A 20311-nucleotide genomic window follows, 5' to 3' on the forward strand; every position below is an offset into this window, starting at 1 on the left:
TCACATTTCTAAGTCACATATTCATAATACGCCAGTGAAGGTTATTCTCAGTACAGGATTTGAAAAGCCCTATTAGATATGTGCATGGGGGAGAATGCCTGAAACGTCTTTATTTCTGAAGACACCAGCATACAACAAGCCTAAAGCATTTTTTAAAACAATTAACCACCTTCATTTTCAACAATTCATAACTGGCACACAACTGTTACGGGAGGCAGGGTAGCAAAATAAAGCAGTAGATCAACGTCAATTGAAAGTTAACTAGAACACGTTATCGTGCATAAACTCTGTTGACTTTGTGACAAACGGGAGGAAACAAAAGCAATGAATGTGCTTACTAGGAGGAAAACCCACCTTTGTAGTATATATATTTGTGATAAACTTATTGAGCTCGTAAAATCTATTATGTACAAACTCCGGCGGAGAAAAAGCAAAAAGGAAAAGGAAAGGAAAGAAAGGTAGACAATTTCAGCTCCTTTCCAGAAAGTCTGTAAAACTTATGACCATTGTTAAAGCAATTAATGGGGGAAATACACAGAGAAGGAAAAAAGGAGAGGAAGGAGGATTAGTGACCTACCTTGCAGAAGGGAGCCATTTCTTTTGAAGAAGGTGCTTCCAGGCCAAATGGGGGGACCTGATGTGCTAAAGAAAACAAAACAAAAATTATAAAGAACTCATTTTGTGTACTGGTCACCGCATTATATATCTTTCTTTTCAAAGAGTGTCATCAATTTGGCATTTATTTAAATATTTCTGGGCTGTCTGTTTACAGATACCAAAAAGTGGGCTTGTCAATCAAATCAAGCCTGAACTTTCCCCTAGGAGCTAAAATAAGCCAAACAATTGCCTTGTTACATTAGGAGAAGACAAGACTCATTGGAAAAAACAACAATGCTTAGGAAAACAGGACAAGAAAAAGACCCATCATGAGATGGATTGACTCAATCAAGGAAGCCATGGTCCTCAGTCTGCAAGACATGAGCAAGGCTGTTAATGAGAGGACATTTTGGAGGCCATTAATTCATAAAGTTTCCATAACTTGGAAGTAGGGATGCCAAATGAGACCTGGCCCCAGTTTTACAGCTTATCACCAGGCGACAGAGACCAATTCCACCTGAAGAAAATGGCTGCTTTGGAGGGTGGACTCCACAGCATTATCCTCTACTGAGTTCCCTCCCTGGTCCAAATCCTGCCCATTTCCAGCTCCACCCCCAGGCATTTCTCAACCCAGAGCTGGCAACACTAGTCAGATTTAACATGCACACAGGCTGCCTTTTTTTCACCAAAATATTGAATATTACATATTACAGGATGCTCTAATACATTAAATAGCATTATTTATCAGTTACATTCTATCCACAAGGAAATACAATCTGATAGCTTCCCACACATAATTAAGCAAGAGAAATTAGAAGCAAAAATATGTGTCCCCAACTCACACACACAAATGGTTTGACATTGCCTGCCTCCACATCATGACCCCTAGTGTTCTTGGAGGAACTACCTTCCAAATCCTTGGAGGTTCCTCATACAAAAGTCGGCCCTGCTAAGTTTCTGAGATCTGAAGGAATTGGGCTTGCCAGGTTAATGGAAAAAGGACCAGTGGATCAAAGTGTTACTACCCCACTAAATAGAACAGATCACTGGAGCCATCAGTGCCTGTACAATGGTGAGGGTGGAAAAATATAAATTGTACCACCATCTCTTCCAGGTAATTATCAGCTGATCTCCCCTATGGTACAGGATGTCCTTTGGTGCAGCAATGGGTGCATTGCTCAATTCTATCCCTAGAACCGCGGACTGCAATAGATTGCATTAGAAAAAGAAAAAGGAAAGCATTTGCAACTAGCTGTACTATATGCCCCAATCGCACAGTACAAGGAAGACATTGCACCACACATTGTGGCCAGACAAAGTGCCAAATCAGGAAATTCTACATCCAATATCAATACTGCTGTTGCTAGGATACAGTATTTGACATTCAAAAACTTTCAGCTTCATTTCAGGCTTGATAAACACAACCAGTATTAAATCAGGTTAACTGAAAGACATTTGATCCAATAGATAAATGCTGCCTTGACCAGTTATTTTCTTGCCTTCACCGACATGAGGAGGTCTGAAAGTTTAATCAGGCAAGCTTTATGATCTGCCACATTCCTCCTCTGCTCTATATTACTAGATAAAATAAATTGCAGCTGAGAAAACAGAAAGAAGCACAAATAATCATCAGAAAGATAATCCGATTACCTCCAATTTGAACAACATAGATGGGTGATTTAGTGCCGCCTATTCATCCTTTTGTGGCGCACAGTGGTAACGCAGCAGACATGCAGTCTGAAAGCTCTGCCCATGAGGCTGGGAGTTCAATCCCAGCAGCCGGCTCAAGGTTGACTTAGCCTTCCATCCCTCCGAGGTCGGTAAAATGAGTACCCAGCTTGCTGGGGGGTAAAACGGTAATGACTGGGGAAGGCACTGGCAAACCACCCCGGTATTGAGTCTGCCATGAAAACGCTAGAGGGCGTCACCCCAAGGGTCAGACATGACCCAGTGCTTGCACAGGGGATACCTTTAGCTTTATTCATCCTCTACTCCCACAGCTGTAAATATAGCTAGTTACTGCAGGTACACTAATTTAGAAACAGATTCTGCAAGTTACAGCTAAGATTCCAAAATGCAACTGTACTAACACAACGTCTTTGTACAAGAGTCTGTATGCCAAAAACTGCATTTGACAATGATCTTATGCTCTAACCACTATACCACAAAGACTTTCTACATTCTATGTCAATAGAACCCACACTCCATACACACACACAGAAATCAAATGAAGAGAGGAAATGAAGCTACTATAAATTTAGACAATTTTGCAAACAGAAACCTGTGCGGTTTCCGAGTGATTCTTGTGAATCTGAACCGTATCCAATGCTTGCAATTTATTATGCCAACATGCTAATTTTTACACTCTAAAGTGCAAAGCAAACATGATGGCAAGCATGAAAATCCTGAGCAGATTTTGGCAGACATTAAAAGGGTGTACAAGTTAATTTCTTTGTAAGACAGCTACACATGTCTGCTCGTTATGACCCTTTCATTCAGGTAGCATGCGTCCACTGCTGTGAATCCAGGCAGCAGCAGACATTTTACTCTTGTCTGCCTTCCCTTATCTTGTGCATGTCATACTTCCCTTCTGTGAACCTGCAGGTGAGGGCTGCCTTTTAAAAATCTACATTAAAAGGGTGGATTTCATCCCCCCCTTTTAAGCTGTACACAAGTTATTTCTTTCAGTGGGATAAGGCAGAGGGAAAAATCCAAAATGTTGCTGTGTAACACATTTTTGTTATCATACATCTACAACCTTCAAAATGTCCCAGCCTACATCTTGGGTTGAGGATTCCTGCTGCCCTCATCCTCATATCATAGCTCTGGTTATGCGTTACTAAGGAAGGAAACATGCTTTGTATTCATGCTCAGAGGCAATTTTTTGCCTGAAAAGTCGCAGAAAGTGTTAGTGCAGAGTTCAAAGACAGGGAATGGGTATGATTATTTAGTGGGAGGAAGGAACGTAAGAAGGGAACATAAGGTTGAATCAGATGCACGGCCCATCAAGTCCAGCATTCAGTTTCACACAGTGGCCAACCAGATGCCCTGGAGCAGTGGTCCCCAACCTTTATTAGGCTGGGGACCGGCAGGGCATCAGGCCGTGCCCGCGTTTCGGGCCGCGCAGGCGCGGCCTGCACGGGCGCGGCCGGCCCTGATTCCCTCTCCCCGCCCTCCCGCAGTAAGAAGCTTCCCGGGCCGCAAGCTTGCATTTGCTGGCAGGGGCTTATGGGAAATGTAGTCCATGGACATCTGGAGGACCACAGGTTGACTACCCCTGCTCTATGGGACCAGTCCTAAGCAGATCTACTATTCATCTCATTTTATTTAATGAGTCTTACTCCCAAGAAAGTGTTCTTAGGAATGTGGTCTAATTGACACATTTGTGAAGTCGGAGATACCAAAGAGAAGGGGGTAAACCCTCTGAACTGCAATAATACAAAATTCTATAACAAAATAATTGGATTTCTTGGATTTTTAAATCAAATGTCTAGCAACTTTCTGCAGCTTTGAGGTGCCGTTAAGAAACAAAGCAACTGTTAGAGCGGTGGTTGCTGGCAAGTTAAGGATGACAGCAGACATCCAAGCACGGCCAAAAAGAAAAGACCAAATTAACAAAGTATCCTCAGGTCAAAGGCATCAGCCAAGCAGATAAAGAAAGGGGTAGGTGGGTGGCAGTGGGATGACACATGCTGGCAAGAAAGCCTTTGCCTATGTTTTTTTGTTACAATTTTTAAGAAATCTGAATTTGTGTTTTAAGGCTGCCTTTCTTCCCATTTTTAAATGTCCCATAGGCAATTTGTTTTCTTATAGCTCTGACTTGAACCTGTGAAGGTACTGAAGTCCTCTGGGCTCAGGTATGCTGACCATCCATCTCTTTGCACTTCCTGGTATGGCTGGAATTTGAAGTGAAGGAGGCCGAGGCAACCAAATTAGTTTACCAGAGACCCTGGCAAGCTACTGCCCATCATAATGGACAATAAAGACCTCAACAGACAAATGGTCCAATTTGCTATGAGGCAGCTTCATGTGTGCTGACCAGTAAAACACTTAAAGGAATTATTCTTGTCTTCTTTTTTTCAGTCTATCACATTTCTATGAGCTTTCAAAAGAAGAGCTGAAGAAAGGATCTGTTTTAAATATTTCCTTTATCCCATACAGGGATTCATTTGTGCATTTAAGTACTGTGGAAGGGGGAAGAAATATTTCAAGAAAATCAACCCTATTTAGGTCGCAGGAGGAAAAAAAGGGGTAGTGATTTATTTTGTGCTTCACCTGAACTAATTATGCAATACACACACACAGCGGTCTTACAACATTCAAGCAACAAACTAAGCTAATATTTAGAGAGCAGAATTCCTTTGTACAAAATAAACATTCATTTACTCAAATCACCATTATTTTTATATACACTAGGATTAAATTTCAGTTATTCTGTTCAGAAAAGTGTGCATTAAACTCAGACAAAGAGACAAAGCAGGCTCAGTAGAAAAGGTTTTCTTGGTTAACGAAAAGGACTTGATAATGCGATATTAATAGTTACTCCATGAATAGAGCTGCTAACAGTCATACAAGATATAGGGGGATTACTACAAAGGTTACCACAAACAGCACAAAGGAAGGGTTAAATTTGCCATCACTATGCTCTGCTTATCATCTCTTCTGTTTTCGACCTATATTCCCACTGTCATGATGGTCAGTTCTTAGTCTGAGGAAGAGTGCTTGCACTCAAAAGTTCATGCCCTGAATAAATCCTTGTTGGTCTTAAAGGTGCTACTGGACTCTAATTTTGTTGTGCTACTCCAGACCAACACGGCTACCCATTTGAATTTATCCTAGAGAGAGTTGTCATTAATACATTACACAAGCAGTACATATACTCTTTGGAGTATTTGAAGTCAGCAAAAAGAAAGAGCACTTTAGTAGCAAGAAACCTCAACAGCTTTTGCAAGTTAAAGGGGTGGAGTGCCAGACCAGGACAGCTAAGGAAAAGCAAATACTTTACTGCAAAACAGGTCTTTATCTAACATAGGGGGAAAGCCTACACTACCAAGAATAGCCAAGCCCTTTCCAAGAAGGCCAAAACCCACCCTTCTTATTCAGATGTTGTGTGCTCAGGCACAGCTCCCAGCCCTTCACATCTTTATTATGAGAACACAATATGCCTAAGTGAGCAGTACTAGAAGATGAATTATTTCAATTCAGATCTTAATGGCATACTGAATAAAACTTTTAAAACTTATATTCAAAGATGCTCATTTCTGAAAGGACAATGTATTACAGGCACATCGGACCTGTGGAAGTGCTAACACTTTCCAGTCCTGAACTAGAGATTTGTTTGCTCTCATGCTGAGAAACCAATACCATTCGCAAATGTTTCCCTGCTGCTTAGCTGGTTAATGTGTCCACTAAGGTAGCAAGAACAGCAAGAGGAGAAGACAGTGGTCAGAGAATAACCCCTGCCTATGAACTGGCCTCATGATGGTCGTACTCAACCGTTTGGTCAGAGTATGGCCTGCCTTTGTCAAGGACACTATACCAACAACCTCTAACACCATCCCATCACACTCCCAATGCAGAATTTTGGAAGAAGAATGCACATCCAAAGTCAGAATAATAGGCCTTGTAAAGTGGAGAAGGCTGGTGTATTGACAGTTGTTGATTTTGCCCCTTTGCAGATTGGCACCTGCAGAAGGCCCTGCTCAGACAAGCAAAGCTGTTATGGAACAGCACAAAGGAGACAGACGGTCTTATGCATATTCACAGCTAATGACAAACACTTGTGATAAACAGGAACCACCTTGCTGGATCAGACCAATGGTTCATATTGTCCAGCATCCTGTATCACACAGTGGTCAGCCATCTGCCCTGGAGAATCTATAAACAAAGAATCTTCTCCCATTGCCTTCGAGCCTTGGCATTTGTTAGTAGACAGACACCTCCTCACTCGGAGGGGTAGTTTATAGGCAGCACTCCTCAAATATTACAATTTCCACACACTATCTGGCAGAAATGGATTTTGGATTAAACGGCAAATGCATCTAAATGCGAAACACACACAGTGTGTTCCCAAACAGATTCCAGCCAGATCTCAGGTCTCCAGGCCTTTCCTGGACTCTTTAGATGAGATTAGTAGGATTGCAGGGGCTGACTCACTAATGAATGTTCTCTCCCCACCCAAAGCAGACATACATATCTTTGGGACAATAGGTTCCCCCCCGGAAAGATGCTACTAATCTCATCAACTGCCAACCCTTCACTCCTGTCACACCTGCAAAACTCAATAAAAGAATGCACCACCCTAGAAATTTCCCATTCAGTAATCCAGGGGTTGTCAAGATGCATTAACATCTCTGGTTCTGACCTGGTAGAGCAATTCCGGTCATTGTTTGCTTCCTAGGAAACATCCAAGGTCCCCCCCCCCCGGGGACTTTGTCTTCATTCCAGACATACCCATCAAGCCTCCTAGCTTCTTTATCTTACACAAGAAATCACACCAAGTGCATTGTTTTAGAGGGCCATCATATCAGCCATAGCTGGAGGTTACAATTTTTTTTATAAGTCAGAGCATCAAGAACCGTGCTGTGTTTTTGAACATCCTGCATACACCACATGCTTGTGTGGAAGCTACCCCATTTTCTTCACTGGGACACTGGTCATTTTGTTGGATCTGCAGACCTTCCCTCACTACCTTCTGATAATTACTAGAGCTCCCTGCTTCCTCAAATTATTCCCATTCCACCCCGTTTTTATTTCACATAATTCACATAAATTTGTACATGTAGTACAAGAAACTTTGGTGTGTATATTTTGTAAAGTTACCGTTTTTCTTAATAAAACAGCATTTCCGGTTACTCCAGGGTGATTTTAAGAATTTTGAAGAGACTAATCCAGTGTATATAGTTGGAAATTCTGTCATTACCCTTCTTGCATTGCTAAATTCCTCAATCAAGTTCTTATTATCTAATCTGGCTAACAATATTCAGAATTCTATTGTTTCTGAATGTAGAGGTTCCCTTTAGTCACCATGGCTGGCAATCACTGATGGACCTGTCTTCCATGACTCTGCAAATGTTAGCAGCCATCATTGGATCCTCTGGCAGAGAATACCACAATTTATTTAGTTAAAAGAACACAAATTTAAGCTCATAACAGACAACAGCATATTCTAGTCAAGTGTTCTACCACATACCAGTTTACCAGCAAATTGACACATGTATTATTATTATTAGATAGATTTGTTACCCACTGCTATCAGCAATGCCGTCTTGCAGCGGCTTACATAGTAATAAAACCCAACATAAAATATATAATATTATTAAACTCCCCATTAAAATTATGTATCCCAGCAGCAAAAAAACTATCCATCCACCCTCAGATCAACTAACTCACTTCCTGTGTGTCATGGGGGCAATCTGTGGGTGCCAGCAGTCCACTACCAGGCGATGATCTAGCCTGGAGGGGCCCATCTGATCTCCTGTGCTCAGGCCTCAACCGAAGACCTGTCAGAAGTGCATAAGGTACATAAGGACTTTTACCCTTGCCCAATTTCCCACTGCATTTAAAAGCCACTCCTGAAGCATTAGCACGAGGGGCAGAAGCCAGAAAATTTGCCAGAATCCAATGGATGCTTTAAATAGTATATTAAGCATGTATCTCTGGATTCAGGGCAATAGCAGCTAGCTCTCCAGCAAAGGGCAATCCACACCTGATATGTACTTAAGAGGGTGTACTAAAAGATCACAGAACTTAATTTGCCCCATATTAGGTCACGGGGATTTGTGTGGCAATCAAGAATTGAGGGACAGGGAGAATCTTACAGCAAGCAAATTTCAGGTTCAATGCCTGGCATCTCCAATTTGGCCTACACGGGACAAACTTTGTTGGTCTGAGACTCTGCAGAGATGTTAGTAGCCAGAACAAACTGATGAGAGGAACAAATGATGCGTCTCATTACAAGGTAGCGTCATATATAATGTATTCATATTTGTGGAATACAAACGGTATTTATAAATAACCACTAGCAATCAGAAGACTGACCGCAACATTACCCAGTATGTCTAATTCTCAACATGACCAAACTGTGGATAATTAAATCCAGAGACTGGAGCCATGAACAAACAAGACAATCTTTCTATAAAGTTGAGAAAATCCCTCGGTTTTCAAAAATATCTGAAATCTTTAAATAAAAAAGATACATTGAGAGTTAAAACCCTCAAAATAAGAATAGATGCAGCACCTGCAGCTTTAAGAAATGAATACCTTCAGTGGTCTTTCCTAGGCAACCACACAGTATTGCCAATCTTCAAGCCTTGGCTTCTGTCAATAATCAGCAAGGTGGAAGGACATTTTCCAGGGCTGTTTCCCTGACTTGTAATTTTCTATGCTTAAACTAGGGAATAGCAATAAATTGGATTATACAGTTTGTTGGACAGGATCAATGGGAAAAAACTGTTAACATAAAATCAAGTAACAAGCTGTGCTACAGAGTGGTATTATAAGTTTTTATACTAAAGATGAATATTTATGTATTGCAATAGCTTTAGTCAATTTTGTTAACAAGATAAAAGAATTTACCACTCCTTGTGACAGCTGTTAGCAGTTAATATCACAATTATGGGTTACCTAGCAACAGCCAGCAATATTCTTCCCAAATCAAGGGAAATAACGAAGAAATATAATAGTAATGGGGCTAATTATAATGTATTCCAATCTTTTCAGTGTATTTATGTGCAAGTGCAGTTGTCCCAACGCCTCCCATCTTGAAGCAGTAGCCTGGATTTGAGCTGGATAAAGTTCCTTATTTCCTTGGCCCATTACTCTAAACTCTTCTGAAGAGTTCTGCCAATTCTATCCCCTATTTCAAATCAGCACAAAAGTACTATTGTCTGGGAAACTCATAGTCACTGGCATTTGCTACAAGGCCTTTGCTAAAGATCCCCTCCCCACTCGACACCAGGGATATACGTACTCTTGTGGGCTTGGCAAGTGGCAGGGAAGAACCATCACAAGCTGCAAAGAGCTGACTTCAATCCCAAACTGATTAGAATTCACTGTACTGGATTGGCTTGATTTCTCTATCAGAGGCATTGCTGCTGAGGCCATACACCCTGATGTGGAATACTGGTATATTCTGGGAAATGTTGCTGTTGCTTGTGACAAAGATATCTTGAGCTGAACAGTCCTATGTATGGACTTGAGAGGCAAGATCAACAGGTAGGATGGTTTCTCGGGGGGAGGGGCAGCTTTGCGGGGGTCAGAAATGTTTTTGAGGAAGGATATTTTGATTGTTATTTGCTATTCTTATGATTGATACCCCCCTTCAAGGATCGCTGCCTTGTTGTGGCAAGGGGGCTTGCGTAGTTCAGTGAAGCTATGAGCTATACCGTGCAGGGCCACCCAAGACGGACAGGTCATAGCTGAGAGCTCTGACAAAAGGTGATCCACTGGAGAAGGAAATGGCAAACCACTCCAGTATCTTTGCCATGAAAACTCTATGGACAGTTCCAATAGGCATAACGATATGACGCTGGAAGATGAGCCCCTCAGGTCGGAAGGTGTCCAATATGCTACTGGGGATGAGCAGACGGCTAGTACGAGTAGCGCCAGAATGAATGAAGCGGCTGGGCCAAAGCCGAAAGGACGCTCAGTTGTGGAAGTAACTGGTGGCGAAAAGACAGTCCGATGCTGTAAAGATTTTTATTCCATAGGAACCTGGAACGTCAGATCCATGAATCAAGGCAAGCTGGACGTGGTTAAACAAGAAATGAGAAGACTGAACATTGACATTTTAGGAATCAGTGAACTAAAATGGACAGGAATGGGTGAATTTAATTCAGATGACCATCAGGTATACTACTGTGGACAAGAATCTCGCAGAAGAAATGGAGTAGCCTTCATAATCAATAAGAGAGTAGGAAAAGCAGTCTTGGGATACAATCCCCAAAATGACAGAATGATCTCAGTTCGAATCCAAGGCAAACCATTCAACATCACAGTGATCCAGGTCTACGCCCCAACCACTGCTGCTGAAGAGGATGAAGTTGATCAGTTCTATGAAGCCCTACAACACCTTCTAGAAGCAACGCCCAAAAATGATGTGCTTATCATCATGGGGGATTGGAATGCTAAAGTAGGAAGCCAAAAGATAACCGGGATAACAGGCAAGTTTGGCCTTGGAGTACAAAATGAAGCAGGGCACAGGCTGGTAGAATTTTGTCAAGAGAATACAATGGTCATAGCAAACACTCTTTTCCAGCAACCCAAGAGACGACTCTACACATGGACATCACCAGACGGTCAACACAGAAATCAGATTGACTATGTGCTCTGCAGCCAAAGATGGAAAAGTTCTATCCAGTCAATAAAAACAAGACCAGGAGCTGATTGTGGTTCAGATCATGAGCTTCTTGTTGCAAAATTTAGGCTTAAATTGAAGAAAGTAGGGAAAAGCACTAGGCCACTCAGGTATGAACTAAATCATATCCCCGACGAATACACAGTGGAGGTGACAAATAGATTTAAGGAATTAGATCTGATAGACAGAGTGCCTGAAGAACTATGGACGGAGGTTCGCAACATTGTACAAGAGGTAGCAACTAAAACCATCCCAAAGAAAAAGAAATGCAAGAAATCAAAATGGCTGTCTGAGGAAGCTTTACAAATAGCTAAGGAGAGAAGGGAAGTGAAAGGCAAGGGAGAAAGAGAAAGATACACCCAATTGAATGCAGAATTCCAGAGAAAAGCTAGAAGAGATAAGAATGCCTTCTTAAATGAACAGTGCAAACAAATAGAAGAAAACAATAGAATGGGGAGGACCAGAGATCTTTTCAAGAAAATTGGAGATATGAAGAGAACGTTTCATGCAAAGGTGGGTATGATAAGGGACCAAAATGGTAGGGACCTCACAGAAGCAGAAGAGATTAAACAAAGGTGGCAAAATTATACAGAAGAACTATACAAGAGCGAGCTTAACATCCCTGATGACCACAATGGGATAGTTACTGACCTGGAGCCAGACATCCTGGAATGTGAAGTCAAATGGGCCTTAGGAAGTCTGAGCAACAATAAAGATAGTGGTAGTGACAGCATTCCAGTTGAACTATTCAAAATCTTAAAGGACGATGCAGTAAAAGTGCTACACTCAATATGCCAGCAAATTTGGAAAACTCAACAATGGCCACAGGATTGGAAAAGGTCAGTTTACATTCCAATCCCAAAGAAGGGCAATGCCAAAGAATGTTCAAACTACCGCACCATTGCACTAATTTCTCATGCTAGCAAAGTTATGCTCAAAATCCTACAAGCTAGGCTCCAGCAATATGTGGACCGAGAACTTCCAGAAGTACAGGCAGGATTTCGAAGAGGCAGAGGAACTAGAGATCAAATTGCCAACATACGCTGGATCATGGAGAAAGCTAGGGAGTACCAGAAGAACGTCTACTTCTGCTTCATTGACTATGCTAAAGCCTTTGATTGTGTGGAGCACAACAAATTGTGGCAAGTTCTTAAAGAGATGGGAATACCAGAGCATCTTATTTGTCTCTTGAGAAATTTATATGCAGGTCAAGAAGCAACAGTGAGAACTGAACATGGAATCACTGACTGGTTCAAAATTGAGAAAGGAGTTCGGCAAGGCTGTATACTGTCGCCTTGCCTATTTAACTTGTATGCAGAGCACATCATGAGAAATGCGGGATTAGAGGAGTCACAAATTGGGATCAAGATTGCAGGGAGAAATATCAACAACCTCAGATATGCAGATGATACCACTCTAATGGCAGAAAGTGAAGAGGAACTAAAGAGCCTGTTGATGCGGGTGAAGGAGGAGAGTGCAAAAGTTGGCTTGAAACTCAACATCAAGAAAACAAAGATCATGGCATCCGGCCCTCTCAATTCCTGGCAAATAGAAGGGGAAGAAATGGAGATAGTGACAGATTTTATTTTCCTGGGCTCCAAGATCACTGCAGATGGGGACTGCAGCAAAGAAATTAAAAGACGCTTGCTCCTGGGGAGGAAAGCTATGGCAAATCTAGACAGCATCCTAAAAAGCAGAGACATCACCCTGCCAACAAAAGTGCGTTTAGTCAAGGCTATGGTCTTCCCAGTTGCAATGTATGGCTGCGAAAGTTGGACCATAAGGAAGGCCGAGCGTCAAAGAATTGAGGCTTTTGAACTCTGGTGCTGGAGAAGACTCTTGCGAGTCCCTTGGACTGCAAGGCGAACAAACCGGTCAGTCCTAGAGGAGATCAGCCTTGACTGCTCTTTAGAAGGCCAGATCCTGAAGATGAAACTCAAATATTTTGGCCACCTCATGAGAAGGAAGGACTCCCTGGAGAAGAGCCTAATGCTGGGAGCGATCGAGGGCAAAAGAAGAAGGGGACGACAGAGAATGAGGTGGCTGGATGGAGTCACTGAAGCAGTAGGTGCAAACTTAAATGGACTCCGGGGAATGGTAGAGGACAGGAAGGCCTGGAGGATCATTGTCCATGGGGTCGCGATGGGTCGGACACGACTTCGCACATAACAACAACAAATGATTGATACAGTGATTGCCATTTTATTCAGTTTTTATTTAATGTAAGGAAGGCGGCATGTAAATCTTAAAAGAAATAAACAATATCCATTAGACAGTGGCTGCATGCCTCCAGTTATGAGATCCTGAAAATCATCACAAGGAATTGGTATTTTTAATCATGTCCCACTTAGACCGTTTATGCACTGGGAACTTCACTGCCCGAGCTCCCATGCAGGAGCACAAATCATGGATGGATGAGGCGCACCAGGCCAAATGCTCTCCCATGTGGGTGCAGGAAAGGGTGGGGCAATCTGCCATGACTAAAACTTCAGCCTGAAGCCCGGCATGAAACCTCCAGTGCGTAAACGGTCTTAGTAGTCTTTCAGTCCACAGAGGTTGTCTCCACTGGTACTGAAGGCCAGAAACCAAGAGCCATGCAACAAGCTTGAAGCACTGATGGGGTTCTGGACTTGGGATTTTAAAAATTCAGTGTATCATGGCGAACCGCTTTTTAAACAGATGGTTTAATTATTTTGCTATGGTGTATCAGTTCAATAGTATACGTGGAACCAGGGCAAGGAGGTGGGCTTAACATTTGGTCTTATCAACAAGGTAATTCTCAAAATCATTGCTAAGGACCATCAGAGAGTCAGTCAATACTAACAGCCTACAAAAGATATAATAAACACACATGAAAGGTTATTTCTCAAAAGAAATACATTCCAAGGAGCATGCCAGTTTCTTGTTTACTGTCTAACTTGAACCTAAATGTCTCTCACAACTTAGAACAAGGCTTGTCTTCATACATTAGCCTCCAACTGCAAAACAAAAAACCTGGTTACATGATCTGTTATCTTGGGATTACTACACTTGAAATCCTTTCAGTCTCTAATGCTTTACATCTTGAAAGAATCAACCAAAGGTTGGAATAAACCAAAAGCATCGAACCCAGATTTGCTAGACTGGATAGGTGTTCACAGTCCTACACAGAAAAAAAGTGATTGCACGATCCTTGCCGTCTATCTTGGGAGTGTGGCTGAAACACCCTAGATTTCTTTGTTCATGCATCTACTGACTTAACCTCTGGTTTCTGACAGTGTAAACAAACCCATATCAAAAGCACATGATCCTTTCCTAATCCCTTTCAAGTACTTAACACCAGCATTCTTATGGGCGGGGAACTCAGTTGTTGATGGAAATATACAGCTTGCTATTTTTCAATAAGGAATTATCCTTCTCTGCAAAAGTACCTTTGGGAAGGAGAAACAAAGAACGGAGACATTTGTTAGCTTGGTGGTGGTGGGAAGTATCAACTCACAGCCGATTTATGAAAAACTTGAAGGGTTTTCCAAGGCAATGGACATTCAGAGATGGCCTCTCTGTAGCGACCCTGGACTTCCCTGGTGGTCTCCCAGACAAATAGTAAACAGGGCCAAACCTGGTTAGCTGCTGAGATCTGATGAGATCGGGCCACCAGGTCTTTGTTTACCATTGCACTTTGTTATCACACCTTTATACAGTACTTGGAGAAAGCCAGCAATTTCAGTGGAAGGTACTGACAAAAACGGAGCTTTACTGCATTCCTTAAGCATGTGTGCAAACAAGGCAGGAGACACAACGCCCTTGCTCTTTACACATGTACACTATCAACATGGAGAGTCCGTAAAACAGGGAAAAAATGGCCAGCCATGTAATCTACCATGTATTGCAGATGACTGGGTTAGGAGAATCAAAACAGTACAATCTAGGCAGCATCAAACCCTTGATTTACAATGGTATAACTCTGCTTATGATTGCACCGCAAGTAATTTTTCTTAGTATCCCATCATTAAAAAAAAAAGACTTCATTTTTAAATGGGAATCTGAGGCATCCAAAAGTGCAGACATAATTATGACCTACCCCAACAATTCTCATTAAGTCTTCTGGATTAAAGAACCAAGTGAGCTGCAAGTAAGTTTGCACAAGTGTTTGGAAGTGGCTTCTTTTCTCCTCTACTATTACATGGCTGAGGGACTTCAACATTGCATGCGTCTCACTGGCAAAGCAGCTTGTGCTCTGTTTATATTTCACAGACACATGCTTTGCATCATGTTACAGTGATGGTATGCATAGCCATGGCGACGGGAACTTATGATAAGTGTTACTGATCCATTTTTTTCCCAACCCCAAGTGTGTGTGTGGGGGGGGTCAGTACCAAGCCCTGTCTTACTGTCTGAACAGAAAAATGAAACTTATCAGATGACTGGTCATAAAAATAAAACCTGGACCTCTGCTATAAAACGAAAAACATATTATCCGTGAAAATGAAAACATACAGTAGCTTGAAAGTCCAGTTATGATTGTGCATTATAAAAAAGCATGACGGCATATAAGGCTGGCAGGGAGGAGTCGTGCACAGGGAGCCCTGCAGTCCCACTGCAGAAATCCAAAGCAGTGAAGAGAGGTCATTAGGAAGGATCGGCCTGTGCTTTCTGTTTTCAGCGAAGATAGTCAGTTGAAGCCTGGCCATTTCAATCAGTGGCTCTTTACGTTCCCAGAATGTTGAGTTCGGGGCTCCCAGGTCTCTGGCTCCAGTGGGAAACTTCCTGTCTACGGTTGTGCGCTTCGGCGTCCAAAGCGGCCGTTCCCGCCCGAAGCAGCCAGCGCCTCAGCACGGGGGAGGGAAGGCGCAGGCACAGGCCCAACCCTACTCCTGTCCTGGAACACGTTGGGCACAGGGCAGGTCAGCTGAGCTATGTGAACAAGGCAAGGTGTCAGAATCCAGTTCCTAAGTGATACACAGAGTCAGCAACATTGCAACAATAGCAGATTCTGGCCCAATCCAAAACTCAAGAATCCAAATATAGTCCGGAGGATCAAAGCTGTAAAGCCGAGGCTGTGGCAGTGAGGTCAGGAGTAATTTGACATGTTGATTCCACAGCTGGTCACCCTTCTCGCCACCCTTTTCTTAGCAAAGATGCTTGTTTTGCAGCTGGATTTCATCATGTAGGTGTATTAATACCCCTCCTCACTATCTAGATCCAGGTTCTGTGGGCTGCTAATCGCACACTCCATCTTCTTTCCATTATCTCATGATGGACCCTCCTCCATCTATGTTCCAGTGGTTCTGAAGACAGGGGAGGCAAGGTGCCTCATTCTGATCCATGGGGCAGCTGGGTTGCTTCTATTAGATTTTGGGTCATTATTTGGCATGGCAAAAATAGCTTCCTGCAGCAGGTTGTCTGTAACCAGCTGTGAGCTGAGACCTCCTTCGCCTGCCCAGTCCTTTTCCACAAAGTCCTCTGCCTCTCCAGGATTGACAGAGCCCAGCTGATCCATAACATCTCTCACTTGGAAGCCCTAGTCCTTCCACCAGTACTCAGTGTGGTGGTAGGGGGAAAATGGGGGAAGGCAACTACGCCCCTCTTCATTGTAATTATAGAGCATCACCATAGCATGATGATGTCACTTCCTACTTTAGGCTGGATACACTGATGAACACCAAAAGCCCGCACTGGGTGGCAAGCCTACTATTAATAGAGCAGATATCAGGCTGCCTAGAGATGTAACATTTCAGGAAATTCTGAACCAATGGGAGGAAAAGTTTTTAAAGGGGAGATGGTAAATGGAATTTTTGGGAACGTTGTTATATATGGAATACTTACTTTCCTAACAAATCTAAACTACTGATTGAACAATATAAAATGCATGGTTTATAACACAACTTTAATTTTTGTCATCTGAGGCAGGACAAAATTACAATGTTGAAGGGAGAAAGCAAATCCAGGAATAAACAAAGAAACTATTATTTGTACAGAAGATCTCTCAGAGTCACTTCAAAAGGTCGACAAGCATGTCTGGATATTAAGCTAAACTTTAGCCATGAAAACACTCTTTAGTAATACACAGCAATTAAACAAATTATATTAATTGTTGCCAAAGCTATTTACAGTTAAACAAAACAAACCATTCAAAATGTTGCATATGTCTATAGTAAAAGAGCATTTTTTTTAGTTTCCCCCAAATGTCCCATTTTTTTCATTGGAAAAATGAGAACGTCCTCAGACATTTTCATGCCATACATTTTGAGTATGAAAAACCTTGACTTAAGAAGCATTTGACTTATTATTTTTTTTTAAATGTTTCATGCGACTTTTTTTCAGGGCTCACCACATTTTACGTTTTTTTTTCTATCACAGAAACTGAAGGTGGGGAAGAAGTCCTTCGAGGAAAAATTGAGAGAACACAATTTTTCCCCTTCGCATGTCTACAGCAGCCAGAATTTCAGTGTCAATCACTTCTCACCCAAGAATATTCCATGCCTTCATTGTGCATTATCTTTTACCACCAAAAAAAAAAAAAGCTTTGCAACTCAAACAAATGCTTATAGTTAAGGTTGCTTATAAACTATTTTGATGTATTCTGCTGCTTATTGTCCTGATTAAAAACACGTATATTAAGAGCTTTATTCTAATGGTTTAATGGCTGTATTATGCACTGAGAAGAAACAAGATGTTATAAACAAATAAAGACTTGTACCCAAAGACCTCCAGTAAACTCTGCTTGAGCAGTATGGGTTTCCTATAGCAGTGGTAGTCAGCCTATGGTCCTCCAGATGTTCATGGACTACAATTCCCATGAGCCCCTGCCAGGTTGACTACCCCTGTCCTACTCTCTCTGCTGCTGGACCTGTTGAAAATTTACTCCTGAGCAAAAAGCACAGCATGTGATGTGGTGCAGGAAAGATACCCTCTGGCATGAAAAAAAGAATCAAAGGCCATCTATATTTCCACCTCCATAATAATTTAAATGATTAAAAGCATGTGGTCTCAGGTAGGAAGATGATCAACATTAAAATGCTCCTGTCCTAGGCACAGATTTATTCTTATTAACTTTAATTTTCAAACTTGCTGTCATCCTGCTGAGAATGCTGAAAGTCTATTTCCTCTGTAGCTTTGCAGCACTTCATTACTTTTCTCAAGACAAACGACACTAATCATGCAGGTAAGACAGTAATTCATTAAACAGTAGTGACCTTTTCATAATTTATGCAGAAGAGGTCAACTTTCTCTCCATTGCCTGAAATTCTTCAGATGACTGATTAGCAAATTACTAAAAAGGAAAAGGGGATCACATTGCACAGAGCTCTAGAATCTCAACTAATGCAGGTCCCTGGCCAAAGATGCTATCAGGGACTTGTCATACGTTCTCCCAGGTGGGCCCTTTAAAAATGTATCCTATTTTTTTACTCTATTTATGTTTGTATTTATTCCCTGTCCTCTCTCTAGCAACTAAGGGTAGGTTAAAAAAATACAATATTAAAATAATTTAATAAATTAATTAAAAACATTCAGCTATTAAAATAAATGCTGACTACTAGTTGCCCAATTTTCTCTCTACTGCAGGGTGGGGCAGAGGGAGAGTCATAAGGCCCTTTAACTCAGGGGTAGTCAACCTGTGGTCCTCCAGATGTCCATGGTCTACCATTCCCATGAGCCTTTGCCAGCAAACGCTGGCAGAGGCTCATGGGAATAGTAGTCCATGAACATCTGGAGGACCACAGGTTGACTACCCCTGCTTTAACTGACAAATTTTGGTTTTTATTATATTTGGTGGCTTTCCGGCAGGGATGCAAGCACTTCTGAATGTTGTATCGGCATCAACCATAGACCTGGTTGAAAAGTTCCATTTTACAAGCCCTTTGAAACTGGTTAAGATTATGCAGGGCTGTGGTCTCATTCAGTAAGGTGTGTTCCACCAGGCCGGGGCCAGAGCTGAAAAAGCATAACCTTCTTAGCAGCTCTCACTCCCACCACCTTCCTTCCCCTCAAACCACAGATGAGTGAGAAAAGCATTTATGGTTTTCATTGCCACTTTTAAATTTCCCCATTATTCCATTTGAAAAACTGGGAGGAGGGGGAGAGAGACTATCAGCTGAAACAAAATATAGTCAGCTGATTATATGTCAGTACACTGCAATTCTGCAGGTTTGTACCAAGTGACCCTAGCCAGAGATCCATTTTTTAAAGTGTAATTTCTAGTCTGTACAGTTTTGAAGATATGCTTTTAAATATGCAAGCCTAGAGGTTGGATCAAGCCAAACGATCTTGTGGGCAGAAATCCTTCCATCACAGGAAATGTTTCTCTTTTTGGTTTATTATTATATTATCATTACCATTATTGGATTTATTAACCCTCTTCCCTATAAGGCTTGGGGTTATCAAATTGACAACCATTTGATAAAAATTAGACATAATAAAATGTTACTTGCATTAGAGGCAATAGCAACATTGTTTGTTTTGGTCTCCCTGGTTCCTTCTGTCAGCCCCCTCTTGTTCTTATTCTCCATAATAGCATTTTGGCCATTCTAGGTGCCTTGCTAGCCAGGCACTCATACCACCCAGCTTTTTAATTCCACCTCTCCATGAATTACCATGTGGAAGCTATGTATGTATATAATGTAGGTAAAGTTGCTGAGTGAATGGGTCCAGGAGATGTCAGATCTACTTTTACAAAAAAAAAAAAAAAAAAGTGAGAAAAGGACAGTAAAAGGCCTGGTATTTTTACAAAAAAAAAAAAGATACAAAGTGTTTTGTATACTGAACCTTTCTAGAGGCTCCACCTATCAATGCAAGTGGCTTCAAAAGTTACTGGTGAGGTTGCTGCTGCAAGCCAAAGCATCCTTCCTTCCACAAGAACTGGTTGCTCTGTCTTCTGGCCTTGCTTACTCCTGCCTCTCCTCCCTTCCTCACTCCAGCTTGGAGTCTTCTTATACGTCTGTGATTGCAGGAGCCCTTGAGTACTCTCTTAGCAGGGAAGCTTATGGCATTCCCCTTCTTACTACTTTCTCCAGCCAAGTTCCCCTTTCTCTGGCTGCCATTTTACTTCTCATGATTGAGGTTTGGCTGGCAAGCAGTAATGTGCCCCCTGCATATAATTTGAAGCCAACTTAATGCCATATCCTCTGTTCCAGGAGGACGGCTGCCCTCATTCATTCTTTCTGTCTACTTAACCTTTTTTGGAGGGCCCCAATTTTTAACGAAATTAAAATTGAAACATATTATCAGGTGTATATTTAACCTTCAAGGGACTGTGTTTATTAAGAAATAAACCTCACAGTATTCAATGTACTTAAGATTGTATCTCTACCATCTGGTAGGCCAGATTCACAATCCACTTTTTAAAAAATTGTTCCTAGCCTGGGACCTCCCACTGTA

The 20311-nt window shown here is 41.9% G+C and overlaps 1 protein-coding gene across 7 annotated transcripts in view; it reads right to left on the reverse strand.

Annotated features, from left to right (window-relative positions):
• The window catches only part of FOXN3 (forkhead box N3), a 226303-nt gene that overhangs the window by 83469 nt on the left and 122523 nt on the right, over positions 1–20311 (reverse strand). For all 7 annotated transcript variants that reach the window (XM_077323446.1, XM_077323448.1, XM_077323441.1 and 4 more), the window contains one exon: positions 578–642. In XM_077323446.1, the coding sequence (XP_077179561.1) occupies positions 578–642 (65 nt within the window). The remainder of the gene's footprint in view (positions 1–577; positions 643–20311) is intronic.

Source organism: Paroedura picta, chromosome 2, assembly GCF_049243985.1.
Source record: "Paroedura picta isolate Pp20150507F chromosome 2, Ppicta_v3.0, whole genome shotgun sequence".
Lineage (NCBI taxonomy): Eukaryota > Metazoa > Chordata > Lepidosauria > Squamata > Gekkonidae > Paroedura > Paroedura picta.